General features: G+C 51.8%; 8 protein-coding genes across 8 annotated transcripts; 4 read left to right on the forward strand and 4 right to left on the reverse strand.

The window, feature by feature from the left end:
• Positions 1-1,819: 1,819 nt before the first annotated feature.
• ACET3X_004512 (uncharacterized protein) lies at positions 1,820-3,076 on the forward strand (the record flags this gene model as incomplete). The annotated part of the gene is made up of 1 exon (XM_069450725.1): positions 1,820-3,076. The coding sequence occupies one exon, from the start codon at positions 1,820-1,822 to the stop codon at positions 3,074-3,076; it is 1,257 nt and encodes a 418-aa protein (XP_069308490.1).
• Positions 3,077-3,718: 642 nt separating this feature from the next.
• ACET3X_004513 (uncharacterized protein) lies at positions 3,719-6,530 on the reverse strand. The gene is made up of 5 exons (XM_069450726.1): positions 5,946-6,530; positions 5,623-5,879; positions 4,337-5,570; positions 4,134-4,289; positions 3,719-4,084 (listed from the first exon to the last, which is right to left on the reverse strand). The coding sequence occupies exons 1-5, from the start codon at positions 6,054-6,056 to the stop codon at positions 4,028-4,030; spliced, it is 1,815 nt and encodes a 604-aa protein (XP_069308491.1). The 5' UTR covers positions 6,057-6,530; the 3' UTR covers positions 3,719-4,027.
• Positions 6,531-6,915: 385 nt separating this feature from the next.
• ACET3X_004514 (uncharacterized protein) lies at positions 6,916-9,136 on the reverse strand. Its single transcript, XM_069450727.1, has 6 exons — positions 8,654-9,136; positions 8,409-8,600; positions 8,027-8,361; positions 7,844-7,977; positions 7,391-7,794; positions 6,916-7,333 (listed from the first exon to the last, which is right to left on the reverse strand). The coding sequence occupies exons 1-6, from the start codon at positions 9,054-9,056 to the stop codon at positions 7,140-7,142; spliced, it is 1,662 nt and encodes a 553-aa protein (XP_069308492.1). The 5' UTR covers positions 9,057-9,136; the 3' UTR covers positions 6,916-7,139.
• A 1,884-nt stretch (positions 9,137-11,020) lies between these two features.
• On the forward strand, positions 11,021-12,854 carry ACET3X_004515 (uncharacterized protein; the record flags this gene model as incomplete). Its single annotated transcript, XM_069450728.1, has 5 exons — positions 11,021-11,503; positions 11,558-11,686; positions 11,742-11,846; positions 11,897-12,163; positions 12,219-12,854. Exons 3-5 carry the CDS (start codon positions 11,775-11,777, stop codon positions 12,852-12,854), a joined length of 975 nt encoding a protein of 324 aa, XP_069308493.1. The 5' UTR covers positions 11,021-11,503; positions 11,558-11,686; positions 11,742-11,774.
• Positions 12,855-14,329: 1,475 nt separating this feature from the next.
• On the reverse strand, positions 14,330-16,896 carry ACET3X_004516 (uncharacterized protein). Its single transcript, XM_069450729.1, has 3 exons — positions 16,106-16,896; positions 15,917-16,052; positions 14,330-15,857 (listed from the first exon to the last, which is right to left on the reverse strand). Exons 1-3 carry the CDS (start codon positions 16,384-16,386, stop codon positions 14,406-14,408), a joined length of 1,869 nt encoding a protein of 622 aa, XP_069308494.1. The 5' UTR covers positions 16,387-16,896; the 3' UTR covers positions 14,330-14,405.
• A 769-nt stretch (positions 16,897-17,665) lies between these two features.
• On the forward strand, positions 17,666-18,676 carry ACET3X_004517 (uncharacterized protein; the record flags this gene model as incomplete). Its single annotated transcript, XM_069450730.1, has 1 exon — positions 17,666-18,676. One exon carries the CDS (start codon positions 17,666-17,668, stop codon positions 18,674-18,676), a length of 1,011 nt encoding a protein of 336 aa, XP_069308495.1.
• A 138-nt stretch (positions 18,677-18,814) lies between these two features.
• On the reverse strand, positions 18,815-21,118 carry ACET3X_004518 (uncharacterized protein). Its single transcript, XM_069450731.1, has 2 exons — positions 20,317-21,118; positions 18,815-20,265 (listed from the first exon to the last, which is right to left on the reverse strand). The coding sequence occupies exons 1-2, from the start codon at positions 20,996-20,998 to the stop codon at positions 18,908-18,910; spliced, it is 2,040 nt and encodes a 679-aa protein (XP_069308496.1). The 5' UTR covers positions 20,999-21,118; the 3' UTR covers positions 18,815-18,907.
• A 433-nt stretch (positions 21,119-21,551) lies between these two features.
• ACET3X_004519 (uncharacterized protein) lies at positions 21,552-27,063 on the forward strand (the record flags this gene model as incomplete). Its single annotated transcript, XM_069450732.1, has 3 exons — positions 21,552-21,995; positions 22,047-26,498; positions 26,551-27,063. The coding sequence occupies 3 exons, from the start codon at positions 21,552-21,554 to the stop codon at positions 27,061-27,063; spliced, it is 5,409 nt and encodes a 1,802-aa protein (XP_069308497.1).
• Positions 27,064-27,321: the final 258 nt, after the last annotated feature.

A 27,321-nucleotide genomic window follows, 5' to 3' on the forward strand; every position in this document is an offset into this window, starting at 1 on the left:
AGTCATGCACGAAAGCAGCCCACCGCCCCGCATGCGATACTTACGACATTGGTGGGGAAGATGCCAGTCGTGGATGTAGGGTCCTGATGTCTATTTTGGGGTTAGTGATAATCGATGGGGCAAACCGTCTCGGGACTACATAGCCTGCCGTAACCCCGCCTCGCGTGTGCGCAACACCATCCCATCCATCTCACGATCATTACACCGACGAGCATTCCATCACGTTCGATATCGAATCTTGAGTCAGGTAAGTACGCGTAGCATGAAGAGCTTAGTATGCTTTTCCCGTCAGCTGGACTGCAATGGTTGTCCTGCCACGAATGCCATCTTACCCGCTGCAATTCTATCATCATGACAAAGACGAGCACCTGCTTTGAAAGTGAGGGTGATTTACCGCCATCAACCTTGCGACAGCCCATCACCGCCCAGGAATACGGTCTGCGGATTTTTCCACCATTGCGACAAAAGCCGTGCCCCAACAAATCCCCAGGATCCTGCCTCAATCCCACAGGCCTTTTCGAGAGCACCAAGCCCATGAATGAGCACTTGCACTGTACGAAACACAAGACGATAGGACAATCTGGACCCCAACACCAACCCACTGCCGTCATCCCTTTCGCACACATCCAAATGCCACGACAAACTCAGGACAGCTTTCGCAAAGGGCTTGCCTGAAGGGTCTATTTCTGAGCACGTTCTTCTGTGTGTCGGTGTTGCGAGACGAGCGGCAGCTTATATTGTCATATCACCATGACCGTTCAAGCGCCAGAGCGAGCCCAACGTGACACTTCGCTGCGCTACCATCACAATTCGGGAAAATCACGACAGCAATTTCCGAAAGTATCCAATGCCTCCCGACCACCATTCACATGGCTAGGAGGGGTGGCGACATGCGAGATGTTGTCCGCTCACGAGGGCGCTGCCACCAAGACCAGTGACGCTTTCCTGCCATACACGTTGCGCAGCTCGTGTCGCTTCACTTCACGCTCGTCGGCGCCGCGTCGATGGTACGTGGGTTCCGATGTTCGCACGACAATCTCAGACAGAATACCACGAGCTGCATTCCAACAGTCGCTATCAGCCACGATACCAGGTCTAAACCCGCCAGCTAATCGAGATAACATCGCTATCTCGATGATAACAGTTGCGATCAACATCTTCAAGGAAACTCTCGATAAGAGCACGATAGCCTTTGGATAGTACGACCGCAATAGCTCCGCAAGAACTTGCTGGTGGGAGTCGGAAGGTGTCCTGGGCTGGCGTCCCTTGTCCGCTTTTGGAAATTAGATCCATTCAAGTCCGTGCCAACAAGAGGGGCAACGACGAGAACGGTCTATACATTCGGTCACTATTATCTTTGCCTGCAGTTAACACACAGTCAATTAAACTACTCTGGGGTAAGACGACGCCATCCACTTACATGACGCCGTTGAGCTCTAGCCCTCCTTTCTAGAACGTTAGATTGATCACGATGGTAGCTCGTGCGTTAACGGAGGGACGTGAAAATAGGTCAGAATGCGTGGCGTCTGACGGTCACCTGCAGCCGAATTACGTTCCCACATCCCACTGGCTATCGCTCCCTGGGTGCGAATGGAAGCCATAACCCCATGGGGACTTAGTTGATTATCTTACTTGATAAGAGTGAGGAGGTAGAGTATTGGAAGAGAGTATAATAATGCTTCCGACATCCTCGGACTGAACTCCATCTTCTCGAGTATTCTTGCACAACACTCAAGTGACACTTCTGACCACTCTTCACCCATCATCACTGCACACGTAGTACGGCCGCACACTCTTCCAGCAAACGTCGTTTTTCACAATGGTCGGGTCACTCCTGAGTTACTTTGGGTTTGGCGGCTCAGCCGCCCAGACCCCGCCAGAGAACCAAGCTGTACGGGCATTGCCCGCGAACTGGTATACCTCTGAGGAAATGTACCAGCTTGAGCGACGCGCCATCTTCACCAGAAGATGGCTCATTCTTACCCACAAGTCAAGACTCGCAAACTCCGGCGATTTTCTCCGCTACAACATCGCAAACTACGACATCGTTGTTTCCAAGGACCGATCTGGCGAGATCCACACATTCCACAATGTATGCAGACACCGCGCGTACCCCGTTGTCGAGAAAGATGGTGGCAACGCAAAGATTTTCTCTTGCAAGTACCACGGCTGGTCATACGGTTTGAATGGCAAGCTCGCGAAGGCGCCAGGCTACCAGGAGCTTCAGAACTTCGAGAAGGCGAAGAACGGTCTTTTCCCCATCCACACCCGCATCGACCGCAACGGCTTCATCTGGATCAACATGGATGCGAAGAAGGAGCCCGAGGTATCATGGGAGTCACAGTTTGACCACGTCGATGAGCAGACACGGTTCAACCAATTTGACTTTAATGACTACGAGTTTGACCACACATGGAACCTCGAGGGTCCATTCAACTGGAAGATTCTCGCAGACAACTTCAACGAATGCTACCACTGCAAGAGCACACATCCTGACCTCACAACTGGCTTGATCGATCTCGAGAGCTACGACGTCTACTGCTCAGCCGACCACATCCAGCACGACCCCAAGACACCCCAAGATCGCAAGGACCTTGGCCAGGAGATTTGCTCCACATACTGCTTCCCCAATGCCTCCTTCACTGTCACAAAACACTTCCTTTTCATGCAGAAGTTCATGCCTAAGTCGCCCACTGAGTCAGTCATGTACTACGAGGTCTGGCGCAACAAGCACTCCAGCCAGGAGGACTTCCTTCTCATCAGTGACACCTACAAGCGTGTGATGAGTGAGGACAAAGTCCTGTGCGAGCGCGCCCAGAAGAACATCGAGGCAGGCATCTTCGTCAACGGCGAGCTTCACCCACACATGGAGAAGGGTCCTCTCTTCTTCCAGAAGAGATGCCGCGAGATTGTTATGGAGCATGGTATGAAGGAGAAGAAGGCTGGCCAGAAGATCTGGCCTGCGAAGCAGCAACTCGAGCCTACAGGTACCTCGGCTATCAGCAAAGAGATGGAAGACTTCTGCGAGGGTCTTGCCTGTGGCAATGACAATGAGAAGAGTGATCTCGCTTGGTAATCGACAACGCGACAGTTATGACTCATGATGCATGGCCTTGGTGTTTGGGGCGCTGTGGGTACTGGAGGCTTTGAACTCGTACTTTGGGACTTTTATTTTGACAGCATTTTCTCTAATGACTTTTAGCGATGTTCGCGCGATAGCGCAACTTTCATTCCGGTTTCTATAGATAGAATGCACTCTCTTGTCTTTACACGCCGTCCTTCTTGCTTCGGGTGACACGCGGTAGTGGGCATGGATTTGACCCTGTCTCGCCTTTCTCTCCGCATGACGTGTCATTATCTCCATTCTCCGTTTTCCCCACATGCACCTATACACGCGTCGCAGTACCAGATCTGCATCGCCGTTAACGGACGTTTGATATCGCACGGTGTTTTGGACCTAATCGGGAAAGAATGTGCATTGGCCAATCGGATGCAATGGCTGTCTGAGATAGCCGCTGCTCTTGAAAGCGACACGATAACAGCGATGGTTCAGATACGAGCTACTGCTAGTGTGCGAGAAGTCAAATATCGGTGCTGTGACGCTCTTTCGACTGCGAGATAGAGTGATAGGATTCTCGCTGTGAAAGCTCCATCTTGGTGTCCATACGGATCCAGCCTTGAAGACATCAGGCTGTCCACACTTCTAGATAGATGTTTCCAGTGCAGTGCACTTGATTGTTATGGAGACGTAATTTGAAACCGCATTTTCATACATGGTAATGTTCAAATGCCATGTAGGCAACACAGGGGCGGGCACAAATCGCAGATAGAACCCCCATGCCACGTGCCCGATGACGTCAGTTGGGCATCATGTACGCCCCGTAGACACGCAGCGCGTGTTCGAGTGTTTTACACAAAAGCAGTTTGGCCCAACGTAACGTCAACCAGATGTTGAGCGCTTGACTCTGTAGCTAAAATTCTACTACGCAACGCTGTAGGCGTGCCCACCCAACAGATCCCGAGGTCTCTACCGGCTACGTTTGATGTCGTCGGCAATCTTTTCAGCCAAGGCATATACCGTACTCTGGTACGAAGTTAGTGTTGCACTGACGAAGTAGTAGAAGATGAAATACCTGAGGATGTCCAGGAGGCAGTAGGGCGAACGAGCTCGCATCCACAACCCTCAACCCAGTCACGCCAATAACCCTCGCCTTGCTGTCCACAACTGCATCAGGGTCGTCAGTTTTTCCCATCTTGCATGTACAGGACGCATGCCACACAGTCATCAACTGCTACTGTCAGTATATGCAGTGGAACGAATACCGAAGAGACTTACTGTATCGCGAATGGTGTTGAGGATCTGTTCATCGGTCTGAACATCCGGGCCCGGAAAGTACTCCTTCGTATCTGCAAGTCCGCGCTTCATGGCGTCCGTAGCAAAAGCTTGACGTGTGCGCTTGTAGATGGCGATCGCGACGGATTGATCAGTAGGATCGGTCAACCAGCCAGGGTCTATCGAAGGAAGCTGAGCTGTGCTGGCGCTCGTGATGGTCACTGAACCACGAGAGAGGGGTGCAACGATAGCACCGAGGATGGACGCATATTGGTAGCCATCCTTTGGCTGGGTTGCGAAGAGACTGGAGAAATCTCCGATGTAGCCAGGCGCGGAAAGGTATTCGATATCGGGCCAGGAAGCGGGATACTGATCTAGCACCGCTGCAGCTTCTGAAGAGATAAGATTACGAGGAGCCTTCTCCCAGCCTAAGAAATCGCAGACGGGATTGGTAAGCGGACCCTTTTTGAATAGACTGTAGTCAAACGCGAATTGGGCGCCGACATAAAGAGGGTCATTGGCCAATTTAGTAAACGTCTGGACTTTGTAGCGATAGCTCGGACCAAAGAAGATATGGTCTTGCATGTTCTGGCCAACGCCACGACGGTCAGCAATAACGGGAATGTCGAACTTTTCCAGCTGGGCGGCAGGACCCACGCCAGAGACCATGAGCAGCTGGGGGGATTGGAAAGCACCGGCAGAAAGAATTACTTCTCGCTTCGCAGTGAGGATGGAGCCGAAGGGTAGCCGAACACCCGTGGCACGCTTCTCGCTATTGAAGATAATCTTCTCAGCTCGCGTCAAAGAGTACACTTTGAGATTAGGGCGGTTCTTAGCAGCCTCAAGGAACGTGGTCTGGCTCGAGGCTCGCTTCTGGTTACCAGGCGTGATCGTCGAGCTACAATACTGCGCTCCCATGAGTTCTCCGGAGTTGAAGTCGGGTCTGGTGGGGATACCGATGCCATTGAGGCCACCCTCCATGTAGCTCGAGAAAGGGCCCGCATAGTTGGCGTAGGACACGTCAAGGGGTCCGCCGCTGGCATCGAAAGCACTTGCAACGTATTCGGCCGACCCATTGCTTGCGCGGAGCTGGGTATTGGGTGGTGTGAACTTGACTGACTTCTTGAAAAAAGGCATGAGGTTGTCGAAAGTGTACGAGTCGTCGCCAACTTCATCTGCCCAGCGCTGGTAGGAGCCACGGTCACCCCGCTGATAGATCATGAAGTTTCGCGCCGAGCTTCACACGTTAGTGGCTATGTCTTTGCCCAAACTCGAGTCTTGAAGCTTACCTTCCACCCAGACATTTTCCGCGGGCATACTTAATCCGCCTCCCATTCGCACCTGCTTGAGGAGCTGTGATGAAGTTCCAGTCCACAAGGAGGTTCTGATCCAACGGGCTAGAGCCTGCCCACAGAACATCGCCAGCTGGAGTGGACGACAAAAGTGGGTTCGTGACCTGATAAAGACCACCGGCCTCGATCACAGCAACTTCGATGGTACTGTCTTCAGATAAACGATTCGCAAGTGTAAGACCTGCAGTACCACCCTGGTTTGCGTATTAGCGCAAGTACTTCTCTGCAAAATGGCGCAACTTATGGTAGGGATAACCTACGCCAATAATGACATAGTCGAACTCTGCGCTCTGTCTCTTTTCATGTTCCGCGACCGGTACGGCAGAGACTAGAGAAACAGCCAAATAAACGAGTGACAATGAGCTACGCATGATGGACAGCGTTGGGGGAACAAAGCAAGGAGAAATCTTGGTGATGCTCTACCAAGCTTGGGTTATCATGGTTGCCTATATACATGCTTCTTTGGTCTCGGGGCCTGGGCGTTCTTAGTGGTATTTTGACTGCCGGACTCACCCATAGGCTTTGATTTGTGCAGAATCCTGGGGAGCATGTTCACATCGAGGTTTTGCGAACTATGACACCACCAAACCCTGTTTGAGGGCATGGAGTTAAACGGGAATGGACTCAATTAGGTCTAGCACATGGGTGGCCAATCGTCTCCAAGGAAATCTCCAGAAAAAGTTCTACCATGGCGATGAATCGAGGAATTTCGGCTGTCTATGAAACGTTAGCTTCTTGGTAGCAATGGTACGGTACACGGCCAGTCGTTTACTGAGTGCCTTTCGGTCCTAAGCCCAGCATTATAGTTTATTTGGAGGCTTCAGCGGTACGGGGCTAAGGCCTGATTTGTAAGTTTCCGCATGATAACTCAGCCACAGGTTCGAGCACAGATCAGACAAACACTTGAACATGAGAGAATGCCACGTTCTGACGTATTCCCCCGGCCTGTTTGAATTGTCGTGCTGAAGTCTTAATGGAGGAGCTTGTCGCCAAAATCCTGACCGTCTTCGTCTTGCGAAGAGGTTTCCGATGACGTCATCGGTATTCGCGCGTTGACCTTCTTGGTCAAATCTAACAGTCACAGCTGGGCGATAGCTTCTGGAGCATAGTTGACACTAACAGTAGGTTCCAATATGTTCGCGTGCGTTAGCATAACATCCTTGCAATTCAGACAACACGTGGACAAGCCGCTTGCGCAGGAGAACCCCTGGTGTGGTACCCGTGCATACGGGAAAACCAAATACCATTGCTGGCGGTCCGAATACCAGACTGCAAAGGGATTAGTGAGTTATTGATATACACCCCCCTCTTTGACCTCGGTACCACTTGGCAATCTCGTCCCACGACTGACAAGCCCACCCAATCCTGCGTCACTGCACGCAATCTCGTACTTCTTGAACTTTTGCTCCAGGCATGTACTAGGCGCGTGGCTCACGATATACATCGCCTAACTCTCAAGCGCTTTCTCGGGGAGTGAATCGCAGCTGAAGAGACGGAAGCGTCACGGTGAACGTGTCGAGTATCTCTTTCTCGAACGCCTCTCCAGTTTCTCCAGGTGCAAAGTCGACGTCGAAATTCTGCGCGATCATCGAAAGCGAGATACGCAAGCTCATTTGAGCTAGATTCTTGCCTGGACAGCTGTACGCGCCTGTAGAAGTGTCAGCCGAGTACGATACGTGGACAGTAGCCGCATCAGAGTATTTACCCAGAGAAAATGGCAAGTACGGAGCCTTGTCCGTCTCCATCTGTGTCCTCCTTTCACCAAATCGCTCAGGAACAAACTCCTCAGCCTCTTGCCACCATCGCGGGTCCCTTTGAATGAGCGACACTGGGATCACAACATTCGTGTTGCCAGGAATATATGTCTCGTCCACCTGGATGCCCTTTGCTGGTGTTTCTCGCGCTCCACCAGTCAACAACGCGGGACGAAGTCGCAGTGTCTCGCTGAGGAAATCATCTAGGTAAGAGACTGATTTGACCTTCTCATATGACCACTGGCTGTACCCACCCGGCATCGCTTGGTCGAGGGACTGTTGGAGCCGTTTCTGCTTAGTGGGATATTTGGCGAGGTAGAAAAGAGCACTGGCGAGAGTGGTGGCCGTTGTCTCGCTACACCGTGTTAGCCATGTTGCTTGGTCGCATTTCTCGGATCGCCCACCTTCCGGCAATGATCATCACCCTCGAATCATCCTCTAGAGCCGCTGCACTTGGCGAAGCTGAAGCATCGTTCTCTTTGACAGCTTTAAGTAGCCAGGATACAACATCTTGCGGATACTTTTCACTATCCCAAGTCTAGGCTACGTTAATTCGTCCTCACACAGGAAACGGCTATGGCACATACCTTATGTTTCTCTCTGATTTGGTCTGCGCAAAAGGAAAAGAAGTCTGAATAGCCTGCTGCTGCTCCAGGAATGGAACTCAAAACGTTGAGCAGCCACGGAACTGTGCTCATGATCCCCAGCATGGTCATGTGGGCATGCACTCCCTTTATGGCGACGTGTTCGACACCACTCTTGAGATTGTTGAAGTCCTTGCCGAAACCGACCTCGCCCATGACATCGAAGCTGAAGAACATTGACCAGGCAGACATATCCATCGAGCTTCCTCCTTTCTCTATCAACTGCCACTTGAACAAGTCTGCCTTTGCTTTGATACATGGCTCGTATGTGCTGAGCGCTGCTAAGAGTCAAACGAAACTCTCATAACTCGCATACCCTGCATACCTTTGATAGAGAAGCCACGATCCCAAGCACGGCGGCGAAGGCGATGACCATTAAAATCACGCGTCATGTGTATCGAACACTTCTTCGGGTCATTGCCGGTCTGGCCATACCATGTCGATTTCAAACACTCTGAGTTGGGACCATAGAGAATCGGAACAGCCGACTTGCGCAGGATACTGATCTCTCGGGGACCTTTGTTGCTCGTCAAAATCCATGTCCACAGATCCGGGTAGGTACTTGCTCACCTGTACGCACGAAGTCACCATACTGCTCGTGCATCTTTTCTAGCTCCTTATAGTATTGTACATTCTTCGCAGAAAGTCTCGCTGCATAGAACTTCGAGACCTTAGCAGCGGTGGGTCCTGGGAAATGTCGACATCGATGGAAAACTAATCGATACAACGCGATGCTACCGAGCAACCCGGCACTGAAACTGCTTGCGAATGCCACAGCTTTCATGAAGCCAAAAGTGTAGATCATCCCAAAGAAGGCCAAAGTGGAAGCCGCCATGAAATGAAACATCACCAGCTCAAACTCAAACGGCCGAATCGATAGATGGAACACAATGCCGAAAAGAACTGCTGCAATGGCGCCTTGCGATACACTGCGCTGCGCGACACTCTGCAAAGCATCTCGAATGACGTCCATGATCGTGCCGAAAGCTCAGAGGCCTAACAAAGAGCTTTCCGGTCAGATTCGCGAAGTAAAAGAAACGAAGGAGGCTTGGGGCGATGATGTGAGACACTGTGTCAGAAGGGGTAGGGGCTTTGCAATATAGCCACCTGTAACAACGCACTCGTTGGCCACTTGCTCATTTCCAGCACACCTCCGTATGCACAGAAAGCTAGCATCATCTCGCGCAGGTCGAACGCCCCCACGATTAGGATACATGAGCCATGCGAATCCTTCTTGGGGGCCGTACGTTTTACCTGACTTCCTCATAGCCCCCCGCCGTTGAGCGGCTCATCAGCTGCTCTTGATAGGCGAATTGACATTGCTAGCTCCACCTAGCCCTGCAATACCCATGTCTCGCCTCGTCTCTTCATCAATTCATGTGCAGCTTGGAGACTAAACCTAGCTTGTACTAAAGCGACTCTAACCAAGACTGTGAACTCTTGCATTGGTTCGCTCAAAAACCCGCAAAAAGGACTACTAATCTAAGAAAGGTCATATACATCTTTGGCACAACCCAAGTGAAGTCTAGTCTCACAAGCCATCCCTAGCATGTCGCTGACTGATGCGATACCAGCACACCATGCGAGGGAAAAATCAAACACCCTACTATGCAACTACAGAAGAGCTAATAATCTTCTTCTATGGAGTAATACTCTACCTAGGCGATTCCAGGGGTGGCGTTCGATTTTTCTCTTGTATAGCGTGCTAGTAGAAGAAACATTCGGCCTATAAGGCTGTTGACCGGTATCAGAATTTACTGAATCTGTCTTCATCTTGTTAGCGTTGTGATTGTAGTTTTAAGCAGCGGGACCTTAGAGCCCTGGATTTGGCTATGAACGCGGATCCCCAAAGGCAGCAGGTCGTCTCAATCATCGTTGTTGTTCAACTGCGCGTGCATTCTTCATCTGCAGTAGTATCATTCAGATCGTCGACGCAAAAGATTAGCACGAAGGCTGTCGTTGGCCTAGCCAACAGCCCTGAACCCACGCTGCTTCGCAACTGCCCTTTATCCAACAATTCCTTCTCTCTTTCCATTGCGAACGGCAAACATACTTGTTCCATTAAACTCTGAAACAACTGCAATGAGTCACACCGGAGAGAATCGCATGCCAATGATGTTGAGTAGCAACAAAAAATGTAACCTGATGCTGGCGGAATACATTTGGACCTGAAAACGATTCCTAGAGAGGGGGTTGGTACGGACTCACGAAAGTGACAAGAGGACCAATGGACGATCCGTGTTTGACCTTGTAGGGAATGGGGCGGATAGGTGCGACAGTGCTGCTTGGATCAACAAGGACATCTGACGACGCACGTTACGTTGAGGGAGAGGAATAGCAAGTGCCTTACATGACTGAAGCTGAACAGATGGTGCTATGTCCTGGAAAAAGAGACTCACAGAGTGTTAATGTTACCACATTCTACTGCTTATTTCCCGCCACTGCATGCCCGAGCTGAAGAAATCAAAGCCCGGGTTGACGGCATGCGCGCGCGAGTGACCATAACAGCCACTTACCTAGCAAGATACTAGGCATGAAAAGAATACGACCCAGAGCGTTGGAATCTGCTAGGGAGGAGGTTGTAAGTGGAGTTGATAGGGTCCTGGTAACCGTGCTGAATGGCGGGATAGCTCTGGGTGGGGCGGGGAATCGGCTGGGAACCGCGCGTTCCAGCCCATGTCAACAGGCTACCGGTGTGCGCCTCCACCACCAACAGGGAGTCACATCTTCTTCATGCACGCGAGCGATATAGGAAAATCCTTCGCTTCCTGCGGTTCATGCTGGGCCACCTATCTCCGTACATCCTTTCGAAATCCTTGCCGATTACCCAGGTGCAATCTCTACAAGGGCAGATCTGCCCGAAAGCTTCTCGGATCATCACATAGTCTTGCGTGCTAGTGCCCGTAAAGATATGGTGAATACAGCCCTTGAGGAGCAGCTCACAAGTACTTGTTCTAGACCCAGCCGGCCCCTTCGGCCCCGCTTGATGGCTCGGGGAAGCGGTGCACCAGGTTAGTACATGGGTCGAGCCGTAACCCACCAGGGAAGCCTCCCGCACTGCAGAACCAGCTCAACGGAGTAAAGCAAAAACCTAATTATGCGCGGCGGTTAGGCAGTCACCACTTATCTTGGGCGATGTGGAATATCCTGTCTTTGATACGCTACGATACAGTTCAGATATGCTCATCTTTCACCGATCTTAGCGAGACATGCTCGCTTTCGGCTTCATACACGGGGACATTCCTCCTGCTTCGTTTTGTTTTGTGAGCCTGTGGGGGCGGTAAGGAAAAAGCATGGAGTCGGCTAGAGAATGTTGAAACCGTTCCTCAACTGGTCATGACGAACGCGTCTATTTGCAGTCGATGATGGGATCCTGTCGAGTACTTCTTTTGAGAGACTGAGCATCCGCTCAATTGCAATGTTGATCTACCCGGGAGAAACACCTTCGTTGTTATGGGGCTGACAACTCTACAGCCTTTGGCCTATGCTGTAGCATACGTTACTTTCTTCCTTGGTACCGTTTCTGTATTCCTACGCTTCTACTCTCGACATTTTGTCTTGCGAACTCGGGGATGGGATGATAATTTCGCAATTCTGATCCTGGTATGCGCCCAGGCCCTGAGAATTTCTGTATTATCAGTACTGACTGAACCCGTAGTTGTTTAGCATTGGACAACAAGTTGTCCTGCACATGTTCATATACTGGGGATGTGGGCTTCACATGGAAACATTGAGCGGTGTCCAGCAGCTCGAAATTGTCAAAGTACGATCCATTACGAGATTCCGATCTTGCATGAGCTGACCAAACAATAGTGGCTGTTCATAGAAGAAGTGGTTTACTACTCAGTTCACTGGGTAATCAAATCGGCCTTCCTCCTCTTTTACCTCCGTCTCTCCCCAAGCACAGGCTTTCGAACTGCCGTGTACATTGGGGGAGGCCTGAATCTTGCCATTTTGATTATCAACATCATGCTCGCATGCTTTCAATGTATCCCATTCGATGAGATCCTTCACCCGGGTACGCATCCCGATGCTATATGTATCAGCAAACTCGTCCTTCTCATGGGGCCGTCTATCCTTGTAAGTCTCAAACACACCTGCATCACTAGATTACAAGCCACTAACAGCAAGACAGAACATCTTGGAAGACTTCTACATCCTCATACTCCCCATGCATACAGTCTGGAAACTCCAAATGTCAGTTCGGCGCAAAGTAGCAGTGCTGGGTGTCATGGCCTTTGGCAGCAGTTCCGTCATCATTGCATGCTTCCGACTTATACCCCTCATGGAACTAAACGACTCGCCGGATACATCATGGGTACTTGGAAAGATGGTCATCGTGGCCGCGCTTGAGATACAATTCGCTATTATCGCTGTCAACTTGCCAAGTCTCAAGGCACTTTGGACGCGGGTAGCGGGTGGACCTTCACAGGGATCAGGAGCTGGAGAACGGGGTAGTTCGAAGCAGAGGGGATACAAGCTCTCTTCGCTAGGCCAGATTATAACGATCGGTTCGGAAGGAAAGGGCCCGGGTGGGTCGAGATGGGGAAAGAGGGCACATAGAGGAAGTATCACGCGGTTGGAGCAAGGGGTCATGGCCACCGAATCGGAAGAAGAGCTGTGCCGACAGGGCAACACACCATTGCGGACGCTCAACTCGGCTCAGGATGGTGAACTTGGTACGATCAAGGTTACAAGCGACTACGATGTGAGGAGTATACAGGTGGGTAGAGACGACGCCAACTCGGACCATTTTCCCAAGGGAGTGTAGGTAAAATAGTTATTCAATTCTTCTTGTTTCTGGACTGCCCTTCCGTACAGTGATTTTGTATTTGATGAAACCGTGAATGGTCCGCTGCTCGCTAATCAGAACCAGTGGATGGCTACCAACAGAATACGCGTCGCTTTCGTTGTGCGACCAAACTTCTAAGGGTATTTAATGCACATCGCCAACGTTTCTACACTTCAACTCAACTTTAGCCTTCGTAGTAGCACCAGCCATCGCCTCAAATTTCTCTTCTCGACACCACCATGTTGCAGCTCCAAGCAGCACAGCTCAGACTGGCCTTGAAAATCTCACATTTCGAAGCTGAGATGCTCCATGTCCCGCCGCTCCTGCGATTCTTCACAGAAGGAGCAAGCGAGAAAGAGCTCCGCATGCAGGCTTTCATGTTCGATATTGCCCCGTGGCATGCCTTCGTAACGATGCCGTTGCTAGAATTCTTCATTGGCAAGCGCAAGTCCTGGTCATGGACCGACCATCTACTCCAGTGCCTGTATTGGTACTTCTACTTCTTCTCCATGTTCTGGACAGTCATATTTGTCGTAAGACTGGCGTACGATTAGTAAGTTTTCGCAACCCTGAGAGAATTGCAGAGCCGCTGACGTTGAACTACTCTAGACACGTTGGGTGGTTTGTGGATTCTTGTTCGCTGGTAACTGCCTGGTGCAAGTGTGCCATCGAGCTCTTTCCCAGCTCACCCCAGCTCACCTTCTTACCCAGTGCGCGCTCCACAAGCCCTTTCCCACCGTACACAATGACGTCTGTAGCTGTCTAGACAATAAATACCGGCGTTTGGGTCCGCTTCTGCTCTCTTTTCTTCTTCACCTTGATTGCACGGGAGTAGCGTATTCTACCCACTCTCACCATGTTTTCTTCTGATCTCTCTCTTCCCTTCTACGCTTATCTCTCGATGGTGTTGCCATTGCTGGTCTTGACCCCCATCATAGACATGCTGGCAGACTGGGTGTGGTCAGTACCCGGCCCCCCGCGCATAACGGACTTCGCAATGCGTCGGTTTGTTCAGCTCTGCTCCATATGGTGTATCATCGTCACGCCCGTGTTCATCATGTGGGAACGCAGCAGGAGACCAAGTCCCTTTTTGGGGATTCAGGGAGCAACCCCTGGCGGCAGCTTTACTTTTTAAACCCCGTTCCACGCCTGGCTGACAAGGCTGGAGCATTCGCGTCGTCGGTGGCCTGGTACAACCGCTGGCTAACCTGACGCTTGACAATTTTTAGGAAACTTCGCTCGTATTGCACCCCCTCGAGCTGAAACCACTTCTTTTTTCATTGATCAAGTCTCCTTGTGAGGCTGATTGAGGAAGATTGCTACAACCCACCTCTCACCACCCGAATCAATTTTCGCCTATACACCGAATTATCTAGCCTGAAAATACAGTGAGACATCCCCAGGCCTTTGAACCAGCGTCACGGTATTACGACAGAACACTTGGTAACTTCAGTGCTGATTCATGCATCGCTTTATTATTGCTACTGTGCGAGTAAAGTGTTGATGAAAACCCACAAAAACAGATCCTCTCTAGGCGTCGCTCGCAGCATCAATGATATCCTGCGCCAACTTCTCCGCATGCGCATAAGTGACACCCTGTGTATGTCCCGGCGCCGAAAATGGCAAAGAACTCGCATCCACAACCCTCAGTCCACTCACACCAAAAACTCTAGCTTTGGAGTCGACGACCGCCCCGCTCGACGCATTTCTTCCCATCGCGCACGTCGCTGCGCCGTGGTGAATAGCGTTCATTCCCCTTGTTCTAATATACTGTAGTATCTGCGCATCTGTTGTGACATTGGCTCCCGGCGCTATCTCATCACCAAACACGGAGATGCTGGCCGCGATGGTGCGCGCACGTCTATATGCTGCAACAGCAAGTTCCTGGTCTTCAAGGGAGTCGAGCCAGCCAATGTGTACGATAGGTGCGACTGCATTGTCGGCAGATTGGATGGTGACATTTCCTGCGCTCGTGGTGGATGTTAATATTGTGCCGATGACACCCGTGTCGCTCGCAGCCTGAGCCGAAGACAAGATGCGCTCTGAAGCCTGTAACACGTATTCTACATTTGGCCAGTCGCTAGGCAGTTCTCGCAAGAAATCGAGAGTAGATTGGCTCATGTTGGTAGTGAACTGTTCGGGGAACCTCTCCCAGGCGGCGAAATCGCTAGCGGGACTGCTAAGAGGACCGGATCCATTCGTCAGATAGCGCTCTACAGCTGCGTTGAAAGATGAAGCCTCGCGCTCCCAAGCACTTCTTCCCGGTACATTGGTGTGGTGAACGACGCCACCGATAGCGGGAGTGTCTCGGAGATTCTGACCCACGCCATTCAGTTCGGATATGACGGTGATATTGTGTCGCTCGAGCGCCTCGCGCGGACCGATGCCAGATACCATGAGTAACTGAGGAGAGTTGATGAAGCCACTGGAAACGATGACTTCTTTCCGCGCGTGGACGGTAAACGGTTTCACCCCAGCGGTGACATTCACTCCTGTAGCACGCTTTGACTCATCGAAAAGAATGTTTCGTACCATACAGGACTGGTAGATCTTCAAAGACGTTCTCGCAGCTGTTTGAGAAAGGAAAGCCGACTCGGTGCTACTCCTCGTGCTGTCCTCGGGTCTCAGCGTAAACGGCCAGTAACCATATCCTAGGAGGTTTCCATCAAGGAAGCCATTCGCTGCATTCATGCCAGCAGCGGCATATCCCTCTGCACCATACGAGGATATCGGTTGCGCGTACTTTGGATAGCTCAAATGAACAGGACCTCCTGGGATATCAAAGGCGGAGAGCGTAAAGTTGACATTACTGGCGTTCTCGGCGCGAAAGCGGATATCCGGTGGTGTGAAGGAGAAGCTCTTCTTCATGAAGGGGAACATGTTGTCCCACAGGTATGCAGGGTCTCCAGTAATGTCGGCGATAGATTCGTACCAGCCTTTGGTTGCTCTGTGGTAGATTTCTTGATTCCGCGCCGAACTGCCCTACAGATCGAGCCAAGATTAGCTGTACGTCCAAACATATATGCGAGAGCGTTACATACACCAAGCGTCTTCCCTTGCGCGTAGTGGAACCGGCGTCCATTAGCGGCGGGTATAGGTTCGGTGAAGATACCCCAGTCGATCAACGGCTGGTAGTCGTCAGGATCCGGGCCAACATACATGGTCGAATAATAAGGGCTGCCGCCAAGATTAACACATCAACGCGATATGTCCTCTCGCATTCAACTCACATCTGACTATAGTTCCCGTTGGAGATTTCATAGAAGGAGCCAGCCTCAATGACTGCGACCGTCATATTTGGCAATGCTTCTGCGATTCTGGATGCCGTGAGAGCGCCGGCCAAGCCAGCTCCAACGACGACGTAGTCGTATGTTGCATTGACGCCTGGGTTGCCAAAGGAGTTACCCAAAAGGCGTCCTGGAGCGTAAAACTGCTGTAGTAGGCTAGGGCTGTCCAAGCTGGCTGAGGCCAACGAGGCCAACAAGCTGACTGCCGTTGCCGATACACGCATGACGCGGGAATATGATACGCAGTGCGCTGAAGTACTTTTTACCACTCGGTCACACAGGTCGCTGGGCCCTCTTTATACTCTCGCATCGAACTAAACGTCCCCATGATCTGCAGACACCTAGGGCAATTTCCAGTCGGCGACGTGGTAGTCGCAACCGTTGTCGCAATGATGGCTTGCAGAAGCTCCATGAAGCAAGTTGCCGTTTATGGTCCAAATCGTTCTCGTTGCATGTATCGGCTTCCACTAAAGTGATTGACATCTGACGGCTCGAGCCCGATGGCTTTGTTAGCGGCGATCAGTGCATATCGAGTTCTGTTGGGGAAAGAGCATCGTGCTTGCACTGCATGATAAGTGATGACTAGTAAGCTGTGATCCGCTCCCGTTCCGCGACGGCTCGACCGCAGGGTATTTCAGATAGCGATGATACCCTCATGGAGTAGGCGAAGACGGCATGAAAGTGGCGAGGACGCGCACGTAAACCGTCCTCACAGCGAGGTTTGTCGCGCGTGGAGGTCGCGTCGGACGTGTCCGCCGAGGAAGGCCGATTGGCGGCGCTCGGCAAGTGATCGTCGGCTGTCTGTATCCCGACCCCAACCCCTCATCCACCTCCATCAACGAAATACCCGACGTCGCCATTGTATTGTTTCTTATTGACCATATACATATTCGCTCACTTTCTAGCCAAACTGTAATCTTCATGGCCCATAGACGCGTTCAAAAGTATCGCCTTCTTCCTACTTCGTGAGGCTTGAATACCTAGATACTGATCCTGGAATCACAAAGCTCCGTCGATGCTGCAGTTACCTATTTCTTACTTGGAGATCCATCTCATGGAGTAGAGTAGAGTTCAACAATTTGTAGAATTTGTAGGGGTCAAGGATAGCTTCGTGTCAGGGCTGGATACGCTGAAAGCGTGACGTCAGGAAGTACATGCAGCATAGCAACCTGGACTCTTCCCGGAACTATGTTAAGGCAATATCGTGAATCTTCGAAGACAGGAAGAAGGGACGAGACGGTATCGTAAATGATGCAAGAATCGATTCGTCAAGGTTCTACAGGACGAAGTGGGCATCGCAGTGAAAGTATTTCTCGCAACCCGCGACAAGAGAAACACCTGATCTACGATACTGTACTTACAAATTCGTCATTGACTACCATCACAAGGCAACAAAGCACAGAGATTGTGCTCTCACTCCAAGCAACTCGCCACAACCACTCTACCTTCAATCGCATACTCACTACCTAGGTGCATTGCAACCTGATGGATAACGCCACAAATATGGACGATACCGCTGATACTCCAGGTCAGAAGCGACAAAAGATGTCACTCTTCGACAACTCTCGCGCTCGAAATGGCGGAAATTCTACATCCTTTGTATCCACATCTACCACCGGCATCATGGACACAACGTTTGGTTCTACCACAGACGAAGAGGACGACGACGATATGGAGCAGTACTACCTCAACAAGATGTCTGACGATAGCGATAGAAAAGTCGAGACAGTATTTGGTAGAGGCATCGATGTATGGAAGTCTTTCGACGGTACTGTCTACGCAGATGTCAACGACAAGATCAAAAAGCAGCGCCGCGATGAAGAGGTATGGGGAAAGAAAAAGGAGAAGAGGAAGCGCGTTGCTACGACAAAAGACAAGACAGGCGAGTCGCTGGAACAACGCTATGATTCCCTGCGAAACTCCACGTCATCTGGATCAACTTCCACATTGACGCCAGATCACGCGCAGAGTACATACTCTGATGCCACTGTATCTTACCCTTCGCTCCCATTGAACGATGGATATCAAAAAACGTTGCCGCGGACACCTACGGCGTCGGAGTGGGAGATCTTTCCTGTGAGACAGTCTCAATATAACGACATCCCTGGCACGCCACTGGAGTACAAGTCCATCAAGCATCCCCTATCCAACACCGAGACCACAGTTACGAACATACCTGGCAGCTTCGATCGGCCGATCAAGCCTTTACCGACACGCGCACAGAGATCTCATAGCTTGCAGTCTACACCCACTGCAAGCTACCACTCACTATCGACTGCTTCCCAACCTCCCACAGGCGTCTTCCGCACCGCGATCGACGGAGCCCGTAGAATCGTGTCTGGGTCTTTTGGTAGTTTTGACGGCGAGCAAGTGGACCGGTTTGCTGAGCGAGAGTATAGACTATTACCAGGGCAGATGGGTGAAGCGGGGGGAAAGAGCAGGGCGGACGGAGACGGGGGTCAAGACGCAAAGCCTGACAAGTTCAAAGGAAGACCTTGCCTGATGAAGGCATAGCCAGAAAAAAAAATTGTGCTCATGTAGTACGTGACAAAAGATATTCTGTGTTTGAGACTATGAAGACATTCGACTACCAAAGCAGGAGTAGTATCATCACGCAGATGCAATACATCACATATCCATAGAGTAAGACCATAATCATTAACCTCTCTTCCATTCATATTCTTACACAAATCAATAGCTGGGGTATAATAAACAACGTCGCACAAAAGCACGTGGACAACAATCCTACTCATCATCATCGTATCCTTCTCCTACAGCGGCCCATCCACACTGCCATCTCCTCCCCTCGCTCTCACCACCCATGCGTAGATCTCTGGCCTGGCTGCCTTCTTTCCACCTTCTGACGCGGTAGTCATCGCTGACACTAATGAGGCTGCCGTTGTGAGCCCATGACACACTTGTAACTTCTGCGTCATGACCTCGTATGAGCGCTGTGCCGTGCTCGTAAATAGGAATAGTATCTGGACAACGGGTATTTGAGGATGAGCGGGAAAGAATCGATGGCCGTGAAGGCTTCGCAGCAATGCTAGTAATATCCGGGAGGTCGTCTGCGTCGTCGTCTTCGTTTCTTGTTTCGCGCTTGAGGAAGGTCTCGTCGGTGGGGAATAATATGGGGCAGCCGTCTGTGCTGCCAACTGCGAGCATCTCGGTGCGGTCCTGGTATGCCTTGCGGAGCGATGCCTTGACGTAGAAGGAGCCGGCGTGGAAGTTCTGGTGTCGGAAACCATAGATGGGTCCCAGGCCTTCTTGGCCTACACCACAGTATTTCTGTTTTGATGAGGAGGATGTGGACAGTTCGGGTGCCACGCCGAGGATGAGGTGGCTTGTAGAGTAAGCATACACGGTGTTGTCCTTGCTCAGGGCGTACAATCGTGATGCATCACCACTGAGGGTGAGTGAGTTGATGGCAAAGTGCCGGTGGCGGTTGTGGGACTCAGGATGGCGGGTAGTCGCGATGGGTATGGCAGGTCCTCGCAGCGAGTATCTGCCTCTGATGTCCCAAAGCTTGACGCATGTCGAGGCGTCCGAAGCAGTCAGGAGTAGGTGTTCGCGGCCTTGAGGGAGGAAGGATAGGGCTGTTACGGAGATGTCATTCCGCCGGTTTATGTTTTCCGTCTTGCTGTTGCCAAGGATTCGAGTGGCAGACGATGTAGGTGTTGGAAGACTGATGTCCGCATGTGCTGAAGCAAGGGTACGCACGACACTGGCATATGGGGCATCAGAGCCCCAGGCTGAGTGTATTTGTCCCTGGTTGCCCTTGCACCGGAGATCCCAGATCTGTACGGCGCCGTCCCGACTCGAAGTCGCCACCATTTTGTCGTCACCTGGCTGAAAGCGTACTTGCTTCACCGACGATTTGTGTTTGGCCAAGACGGAGAGGGTCTGCTGGGTGCGAACATCGATTATCGACGCAGTCTGGTCTCCAGAACCGGCGGCCAGGTGCAAGTCGTCCGAGGAGAACTGCAGGTCCATGATGGCGTTGGTGTGGGCTTTCCATGTTACGGTGGGTTTGGAGAAGTCGCCTTCAGAGTCTTGTAGGTGAATGTAACCGTCTTCGTCTCCTATGGCGAGTATAGAGTTGGCTAAAAAGGGTCAGTATTGCAATGACGTACAAGAAGAGAGGGATAGCATACTGTTGCAACTAGCTGTGCAGAACGGCGGAGCGCCTTCTGGCAGTTGACGAAAGTCGTCTGCGCCACTGTAGAAATTGGAAGCCTGGTCTTGCCACGACGCGCCATGGTCTATCCTGAACCCCCGTCCGACACCCAGTATACCTCCAAAGGATCGCTGCAGTGTTCTCGATGGGCGTCCCAACGTTCTTAACCTCCGTATTGGCGCGGGGTGTATCATAGGCTCATCGTCGTCATCCAGGTCGAGCCCATCTTGTAGGATGTCAATTGCTGGTGGAGTGACGTAACGCGATCGCTTCGACGGCGACGACTGGGCAGGAGAACTCGCAGGCGACAAGTAGGCCTTTCGCTTCCGCACACTGCTCTGTGGGGTTTGCATGGGGTTCTCAATGTCGACAAAGTTGACCGTCTTCCGCGGCGTACTCCGGGTCTCACGGCTGCGATTGAGAGCCGACCGTGTGATGTCTTGCAATTGGCGGCCCGACCTAGAGAGATGTGTGCGCGACGAGACATCCTTTGAGTGTCGCGGCGTGAAGAAGCGGGTGAAACGCTTGGGTGTAATGGGGGGAGGCCGTTTTGGCTTGCGTGAACAAACGGTCGCGGACGACGGAGGAGGTGGTGACGAGCATAGCTCAGGCGTGGGCTCTTGGAGACGCAGACTTCGGGGGGCGCATGGGGAAGACATGGTCCTTTTTAGCAGTACACATATACAGGCAACACCAACCGGCGATGATGAGACAAAAACACACGAGTAATTGGAGACGCAAATAGAGATACCAGACGGAAGGTCATGTATGACGGCGAGGTTGGAGAGGAAGGCGCACGGCCAAAGCACGTCGCGAAGAGCAGGCGCGACAGACGTGCTACGCTATGCCGTCCTGGGTGTTAAGTGGCTTGGCTGTTCCTCGAGAAGAGCCTTCCGTTTGCCGTAGAAAAGGATAAAAACTCTCAAATTTGCTGGAGAGAATATCGGAAACATAGCTATTGGTCTGTACTTTGCTCTGCATCTTTCACGACTCTGTACAAGTCTTTCGAGTGCAAAGATGCTCGTCTGGACCTCGTTGCCCTGCCATTTGGTCTCACGTGCCCCGAGCGCGGTTCCCTGTCGTCGGGGGTCGGAGAATCTGCGTGCATGGACCCACCAAAAAAGTCGAAGACCATATGCGACTCTCGAACTCTTGGCGGAAACTTCAGTACCACCAAGCTCTCCACCACCGGAGACGTAGTAGCGCATCGCAATGGGCGCAGTCAAGCGAAAAGCAGAGCAGGGTGCGACGCCATCCAAGAAGTCGAAGAGTGCGCCCGCCGACCGATCAACCAAGCGACGGAAATCCGACGCCGAGCAGCCATCACCGGAAAAGTCAAAGCCTGAGAGGGCTGCGCCAAAGCCCAGCGTCTTCAAGGACGAGGAAAAGTCCTTTCCCAGAGGAGGCGCCAGCGTCCTGACTCCGCTTGAACACAAGCAGATCCAGATCAAGGCCAACCAGGATGTGCTCTTCGAGCAGACCGGCGGCGTAAAGCGAACCGGCGGCGGCGACGATGGATTCAGCGACATGGGGTCCGAAGACGACGAAAAGGCAGCCGCCAAGTCGAAGAAGAAGTCGCTGCCCAAGAGGAGCAAGAAGTCGCATGACGGCGGGGAAAAGGAAGACACTGTGAGGGCGGAGGGTCTGAGCTACAAGGTATGCCAGTCGCAGAGTTTGCGCGCTGTGAGAATGTGCTAACCAAGGCAGAAATTGTCGCCGGGGACCATCATTCTCGGCCAGGTGACCGACATCTCTCACCAAGACATTGTGCTCGCGCTCCCGAACAACCTCGTTGGTTACGTCCCGCTCACCGCCGTATCCGACAAACTCAATGAGAGACTAGAGAAGCTTCTCAAGGAGGAAGAGGCGGACAAGGAAGGCAGCGACGATGAGTCCTTTGAAGACGTGGATCTGAAAGACATGTTCTCCGTTGGACAGTACCTGAGAGCATGCATCACAGCGACAACCGACGAGAGCGCCAGAGCGCGAAAGAGGCTGGAGCTGTCTATCGATCCCAAGTTGGTCAACAAGGGCCTCAGCAAGCGCAAGATACCCGTGAACAGCATGGTACAGGCCTCCGTGCTCAGTAACGAGGATCATGGTCTGGTCATGGATCTGGGCCTCGACGACAGCAGTCTGAAGGGCTTCCTGCCAAAGGGAGAACTGGGACCCAAGATCCAGCATGCCAAGGTCCAAGAAGGCGCCGTCTTCATGTGTCTGGTTACTGGTCTCAACTCTGACGGACGCATCGTCAAGCTTTCGGCAGATCACACCAAAGCAGGCAACCTGGCCAAGGGCAACACGCTGACTGAAGCACCGACCATCGATGTGTTCCTCCCAGGAACCGCCGTTGACGTACTCGTAGCCGATACAACAGCCACCACACTAACCGGTAAGATTCTGGGCCTCATAGACGCGACCGCCGATGCCTACCACTCCGGAGCGACCGAGAAGGCTGCCAATGTGTCCGAGAAGCACAAACTTGGCTCCAAAGTCAAAGCCCGTATTCTATTCACATGCCCAGACTCAGAGCCCAGGAAAGTTGGCATTTCATTACTGGACCATGTTGTGAGCCTCTCCACCCGCATGTCCGGCAAGCCCAAGGAGCGCAGACCTCCTATGGATCTTCTACCAATCTCGACTATTGTCGACGCTGCAAAGGTCATCAAAGTTGCGCCGGCCCACGGTGCTTTCTTCGATCTCGGCATAAAAGACGTCGTCGGTTTTGCGCACATCTCAAAGCTCTCCGACGACAAAGTCGACATCCTCTCCGAAGAGGCTGGTGCATACAAGCTCGACTCAAAACACAAGGCACGCATTATTGGCTACAACGCCTTGGATGGACTTTTCCAGCTTTCGCTGGAGCAAAAGATCCTTGATCAGCCCTTCCTCCGCATAGAGGACATCAAGGCTGGTGAACTCGTCAAAGGCAAGGTTCACAAGCTCATCGCCGACAAGAATGGAGCTACCGCTGTTCTTGTTCACCTTGCCGACGGCATTACCGGTCTAGTCCCTGAGATGCATCTGGCCGATGTTCGTCTGCAGCATCCGGAACGCAAGTTCAGGGAAGGCGTGCCAGTCACAGCACGTGTACTTTACACCGAGCCTGCCAGACACCAGATTCAACTCACTCTTAAGAAATCCTTGGTCAATTCAGATGTCAAGCCGTGGACCAACTACTCCATGCTCAAAGAGGGTGCCGCTGGTCCCGGTATCTTGGTCAGCGTTCGTCGCAATGGTGCCACAGTACGCTTCTATGGCGATGTGAAGGCATGGCTTCCAGCTGCGGAGATGAGTGAAGCATATATTGAGGATGCTACGCGACACTTCACAAACGGCCAGGTCGTCAATGTGCGTGTCATCTCTGTAGATGCAAAAGAGAAACAACTCTTGGTGTCCTGCAAAGACCCCGCTGCTGTCGACATCAACAAAGAGGCTGCTTTCAACGCGCTCAACCCTGGAGGTATTGTAAAAGGCACAGTGATTGAGAAATCTGATGAGATCGTTACCCTGGACATCGGAAACGGCGTCAAGGGTATCCTTCGTATTGGTCACCTCACAGACGGTTCGGAGAAGAAGGACATCTCAACCATGAAGAAGATCCGCGTTGGAGGAACGCTGACAGACCTTGTGGTATTGACAAAGCATGGCAAATCCAAGACAGCAACCGTATCGAACAAGCCTAGCCTCTTGAAGGATGCTCAAGCTTCAAAATTCGCTCTCAGCATCGAAGACATCTCAGCTGGCGAGACTGTACATGGTTTCGTTCGCGGCATTCTTCCTGACAAGATCTTCATCGAACTCGGCAATGGCATAAGCGGTGTTCTTTTCAAGTCACAGCTACCGGAAGAGATGCTTTCTGCGCCAAACTTTGGTCTTCGCAAGGACCAGTCTGTCACTGCTCGTGTGACACACGTGGATGCCGGGAAGGGATTCTTCTGGCTGTCCATGAAGGCTGAAGGTGACGTGGACGCTGCCAACACTGTTGATACCCCGGCATCGAAAGGAGAAGCCCTAGTGGAACCTGTAGACCCTAAGATCACATCTACCGACGACATCAAGTTCGGCACACTAGCAACCGTCCGCATTCGGTCAGTAAAGGACACCCAACTCAACGTCGAGCTTGCAGCAAATGTGCCTGGACGTATCTCAGTTTCGGAGCTGTTCGATTCCTGGGACAGTATTCCAGACAAGAAGCATCCCACAGCACACTTCAAGACCAACGAGAAGATTCAGGCTAGAGTTCTAGGCAGACACGACGCCCGTAACTTCCGCTTCCTTCCTATTACATCCCGATCCAGCAACAAAACACCCACTTTCGAGCTGACCGCAAACACGGACAAGATCAAGACGGAAGCTGATGTGCTGAGTCTCGACAAGGTCACGCCTGGATCATCTCATATCGCCTTTGTTAACAACATTGCTGAGCGATATGTCTGGGTGAACATCTCCGCTAACGTTCGCGGCCGCATCGACTACTTCGATCTAACCGACGACCTGGAGAAACTTTCAGACATTGCAGAAAACTTCCCTATAGGTTCGGCTCTGAAGGTTCGCGTCAAGGCAGTCGATGTCGCTGCCGGAAAATTGGACTTGACAGCTGCAACCACTCAGACTGGAAAGTCGTTGACCCTCCAAGACTTGAAGGTTGGCCACATCTTGCCTGCACGAGTTACTAAGCTACATGACGCATCGATCGTTGTTCAGATCAACGACAACATCGCTGCGCCCATTTTCCTCGAGCAGTTGGCAGACGACTACGACAAGGCCAAACCAAGCGACTTCAAGGTTGGTGACGTCTTGCGGGTGTGTGTCATCGATGTCGACCTCCCCAACAAGAAGCTAGGGTTGTCTATCAGGCCTTCCAGGGTATTGAGCTCTTCACTGCCAGTCAAAGATCCCGAGATCAAGGACAGGTCTCAGCTCAAGGTGCATCAAGTCGTCCGTGGATTTGTCAAGCACGTCGCCAACAACGGTGTCTATATTCGCCTTGGACCTCATGTCGAAGCCTATGTTCGGGTCAGCCATCTTTCGGATGAATACATTAAAGACTGGAAGACTGCATTCCATGTGGATCAACTCGTGACAGGCAAAGTCATCTCGAACAAGCCAGATCAGCGCAACCCACAATTGAGCTTGAAGGCCTCGCATGTTCAAGGAACCTACACCGAACCGGTTGAGTTCAGTGATCTAAAGGTTGGACAGATCGTCGCTGCAAAGGTCCGACATGTAGCAGACTTTGGTGTGTTCCTTGTCATCGATGGCTCAAGCAATGTCAGTGGACTCTGCCACATTTCTCAATTGGCGGACACTGCCGTGGACAAAGACAAGCTTAAGGAGATGTACAAGGAAGATGATGCCGTCAAAGCCAAGATCATAAAGATTGATCCAAAGTCCAGAAAGATTAGTTTCTCGTTGAAATACTCCCAAGTCAAGGGTGAAGATGAGGACGAGGATATGGAAGACGCTTCCGACGCAGAGCAACAAGACGAGAGCGACTCGGATGGCGGCATCGAGCTCGACGGTATCAATCTCGGTGACGACAGCAGCGATGACGATGACGTAGATATGAGGAGCGTCAAGAGTATCGACAGTGACGGAGACGTTGAGCTTGCAGACGTAAACGCTTCTGACGACGATACTGACGACGATGCGCCAAAAACGGCAACACAAGGACTCAGCACTTCTGGCTTCGATTGGACTGGTGCGACTCTCGACTTTGACGAGCAAAAGGGTGCAGCCGAGCCTGATTCTGACGATGATGCTCCGAAGAAAAAGAAGAAGAGCAAGAAGGCTACCATCAAAGAGGACCGCACTGGTGATCTCGATGCCTACGGCCCGCAATCTGTCGCTGACTACGAGCGCTTGCTCTTGGGACAGCCAAACAGTGCTGAGTTGTGGGTTCGGTATATGGTTTTCCAACGTGAACTCAACGAGATCGAAAAAGCGTGCCAGATCGCTCGTCGCGCATTGGCAACCATCAACCCTAGGGAGGAGAAGGAGAAACTTGACGTGTGGACCGCCTTGCTACATTTGGAAAATGACTTTGCCAGCGACGATGCTATGGAAGCTGTTTTCAAGGAGGCCTGCCAGAACAACGACGCCCGTGAGATGCATGAGCGCATGATCAAGATCTACATCTCCTCGGGCAAGATCGACGTATGTACATTCTATGTTCATAACCTCGCAACTTTTACTAATACCAGAACAGAAAGCGGACAACCTCTACCAGTCAATGATGAAGAACAAGTCCTTCACCCCTGACCCTCAATTCTGGCTTTCTTACGCGACATTCCTAATGGACGTCATCCAACCACCCTCCCCCACACGAGCTCGCGCCCTCCTCCAGCGCGCGACCCAATCCGTGGCCTCAACCCAGCACCGCTACCTAACCCAGAAGTTCGCAGCGCTTGAGTTCAAGAGCCCCAACGGTGACGCCGAGCGCGGCCGCACCATCTTCGAAGGCCTCGTCGACGCCTTTTCCAAGAAGGGTGATGTCTGGGATATGTACCTCATGTTGGAGCAGAGCCATGGACGCGTAGAGAATGTTCGTGATCTGTTTGAGCGTATGACCAAGGTTGGGAAAGCGTCGAGGATACGGAATGTGTTCAAGAAGTGGGCGGAGTGGGAGAGCAGCGTTGGTAATAAGAAGGGCGTGGAGAAGGTCAAAGCGCTTGAAGAGAGTTGGAGGGAAAAGAGGGCGGAGAAGGGGGATGACGCTTAGATGAGAGAGCAGCATGCATATCGAGGGTGTTTTGGCGCAGTCTGAGTAAAAGTCTGTAGTGTTATGCTGGACTAGTCCATTATACTCCTTACTTCTTCTATTGGATGGGATATGCACTTTGGGCATTTTGGTGATTTCTCTCAAGTTCTTCATGGCCATTTCACATGACCAACTCAAGGTAATCGCTCACCGAGGCAGGCGTAATGAATTGTACGACTTTAGCGTCTTGGCCATCATCAGCTTACCAGTGTCCACATT

This window comes from Alternaria dauci, chromosome 3 (genome assembly GCF_042100115.1).
Source record: "Alternaria dauci strain A2016 chromosome 3, whole genome shotgun sequence".
In the NCBI taxonomy this organism is placed as follows: Eukaryota; Fungi; Ascomycota; class Dothideomycetes; order Pleosporales; family Pleosporaceae; genus Alternaria; species Alternaria dauci.

Excerpts from the sequence above, each read along its gene's own strand:
- ACET3X_004513 (XM_069450726.1), bottom strand. The coding sequence starts at position 6,056 with ATGCGTAGCTCATTGTCACTCGTTTATTTGGCTGTTTCTCTAGTCTCT. Across the intron at positions 5,571-5,622 it reads GGAAAATGTCTGGGTGGAAG|CTCGGCGCGAAACTTCATGA; the intron begins GTAAGCTTCAAG and ends TAACGTGTGAAG. Across the intron at positions 4,290-4,336 it reads TCAACACCATTCGCGATACA|TTGATGACTGTGTGGCATGC; the intron begins GTAAGTCTCTTC and ends TGACAGTAGCAG.
- ACET3X_004514 (XM_069450727.1), bottom strand. The coding sequence starts at position 9,056 with ATGGACGTCATTCGAGATGCTTTGCAGAGTGTCGCGCAGCGCAGTGTA. Across the intron at positions 8,601-8,653 it reads TGGTGACTTCGTGCGTACAG|GTCCCCGAGAGATCAGTATC; the intron begins GTGAGCAAGTAC and ends CGAGCAACAAAG. Across the intron at positions 8,362-8,408 it reads TCGTGGCTTCTCTATCAAAG|CGCTCAGCACATACGAGCCA; the intron begins GTATGCAGGGTA and ends GACTCTTAGCAG.
- ACET3X_004516 (XM_069450729.1), bottom strand. The coding sequence starts at position 16,386 with ATGCGTGTATCGGCAACGGCAGTCAGCTTGTTGGCCTCGTTGGCCTCA. Across the intron at positions 16,053-16,105 it reads AACGGGAACTATAGTCAGAT|CCCTTATTATTCGACCATGT; the intron begins GTGAGTTGAATG and ends TCTTGGCGGCAG. Across the intron at positions 15,858-15,916 it reads CGCAAGGGAAGACGCTTGGT|GGCAGTTCGGCGCGGAATCA; the intron begins GTATGTAACGCT and ends CTCGATCTGTAG.
- ACET3X_004518 (XM_069450731.1), bottom strand. The coding sequence starts at position 20,998 with ATGTCTTCCCCATGCGCCCCCCGAAGTCTGCGTCTCCAAGAGCCCACG. Across the intron at positions 20,266-20,316 it reads CTGCACAGCTAGTTGCAACA|CCAACTCTATACTCGCCATA; the intron begins GTATGCTATCCC and ends GACCCTTTTTAG.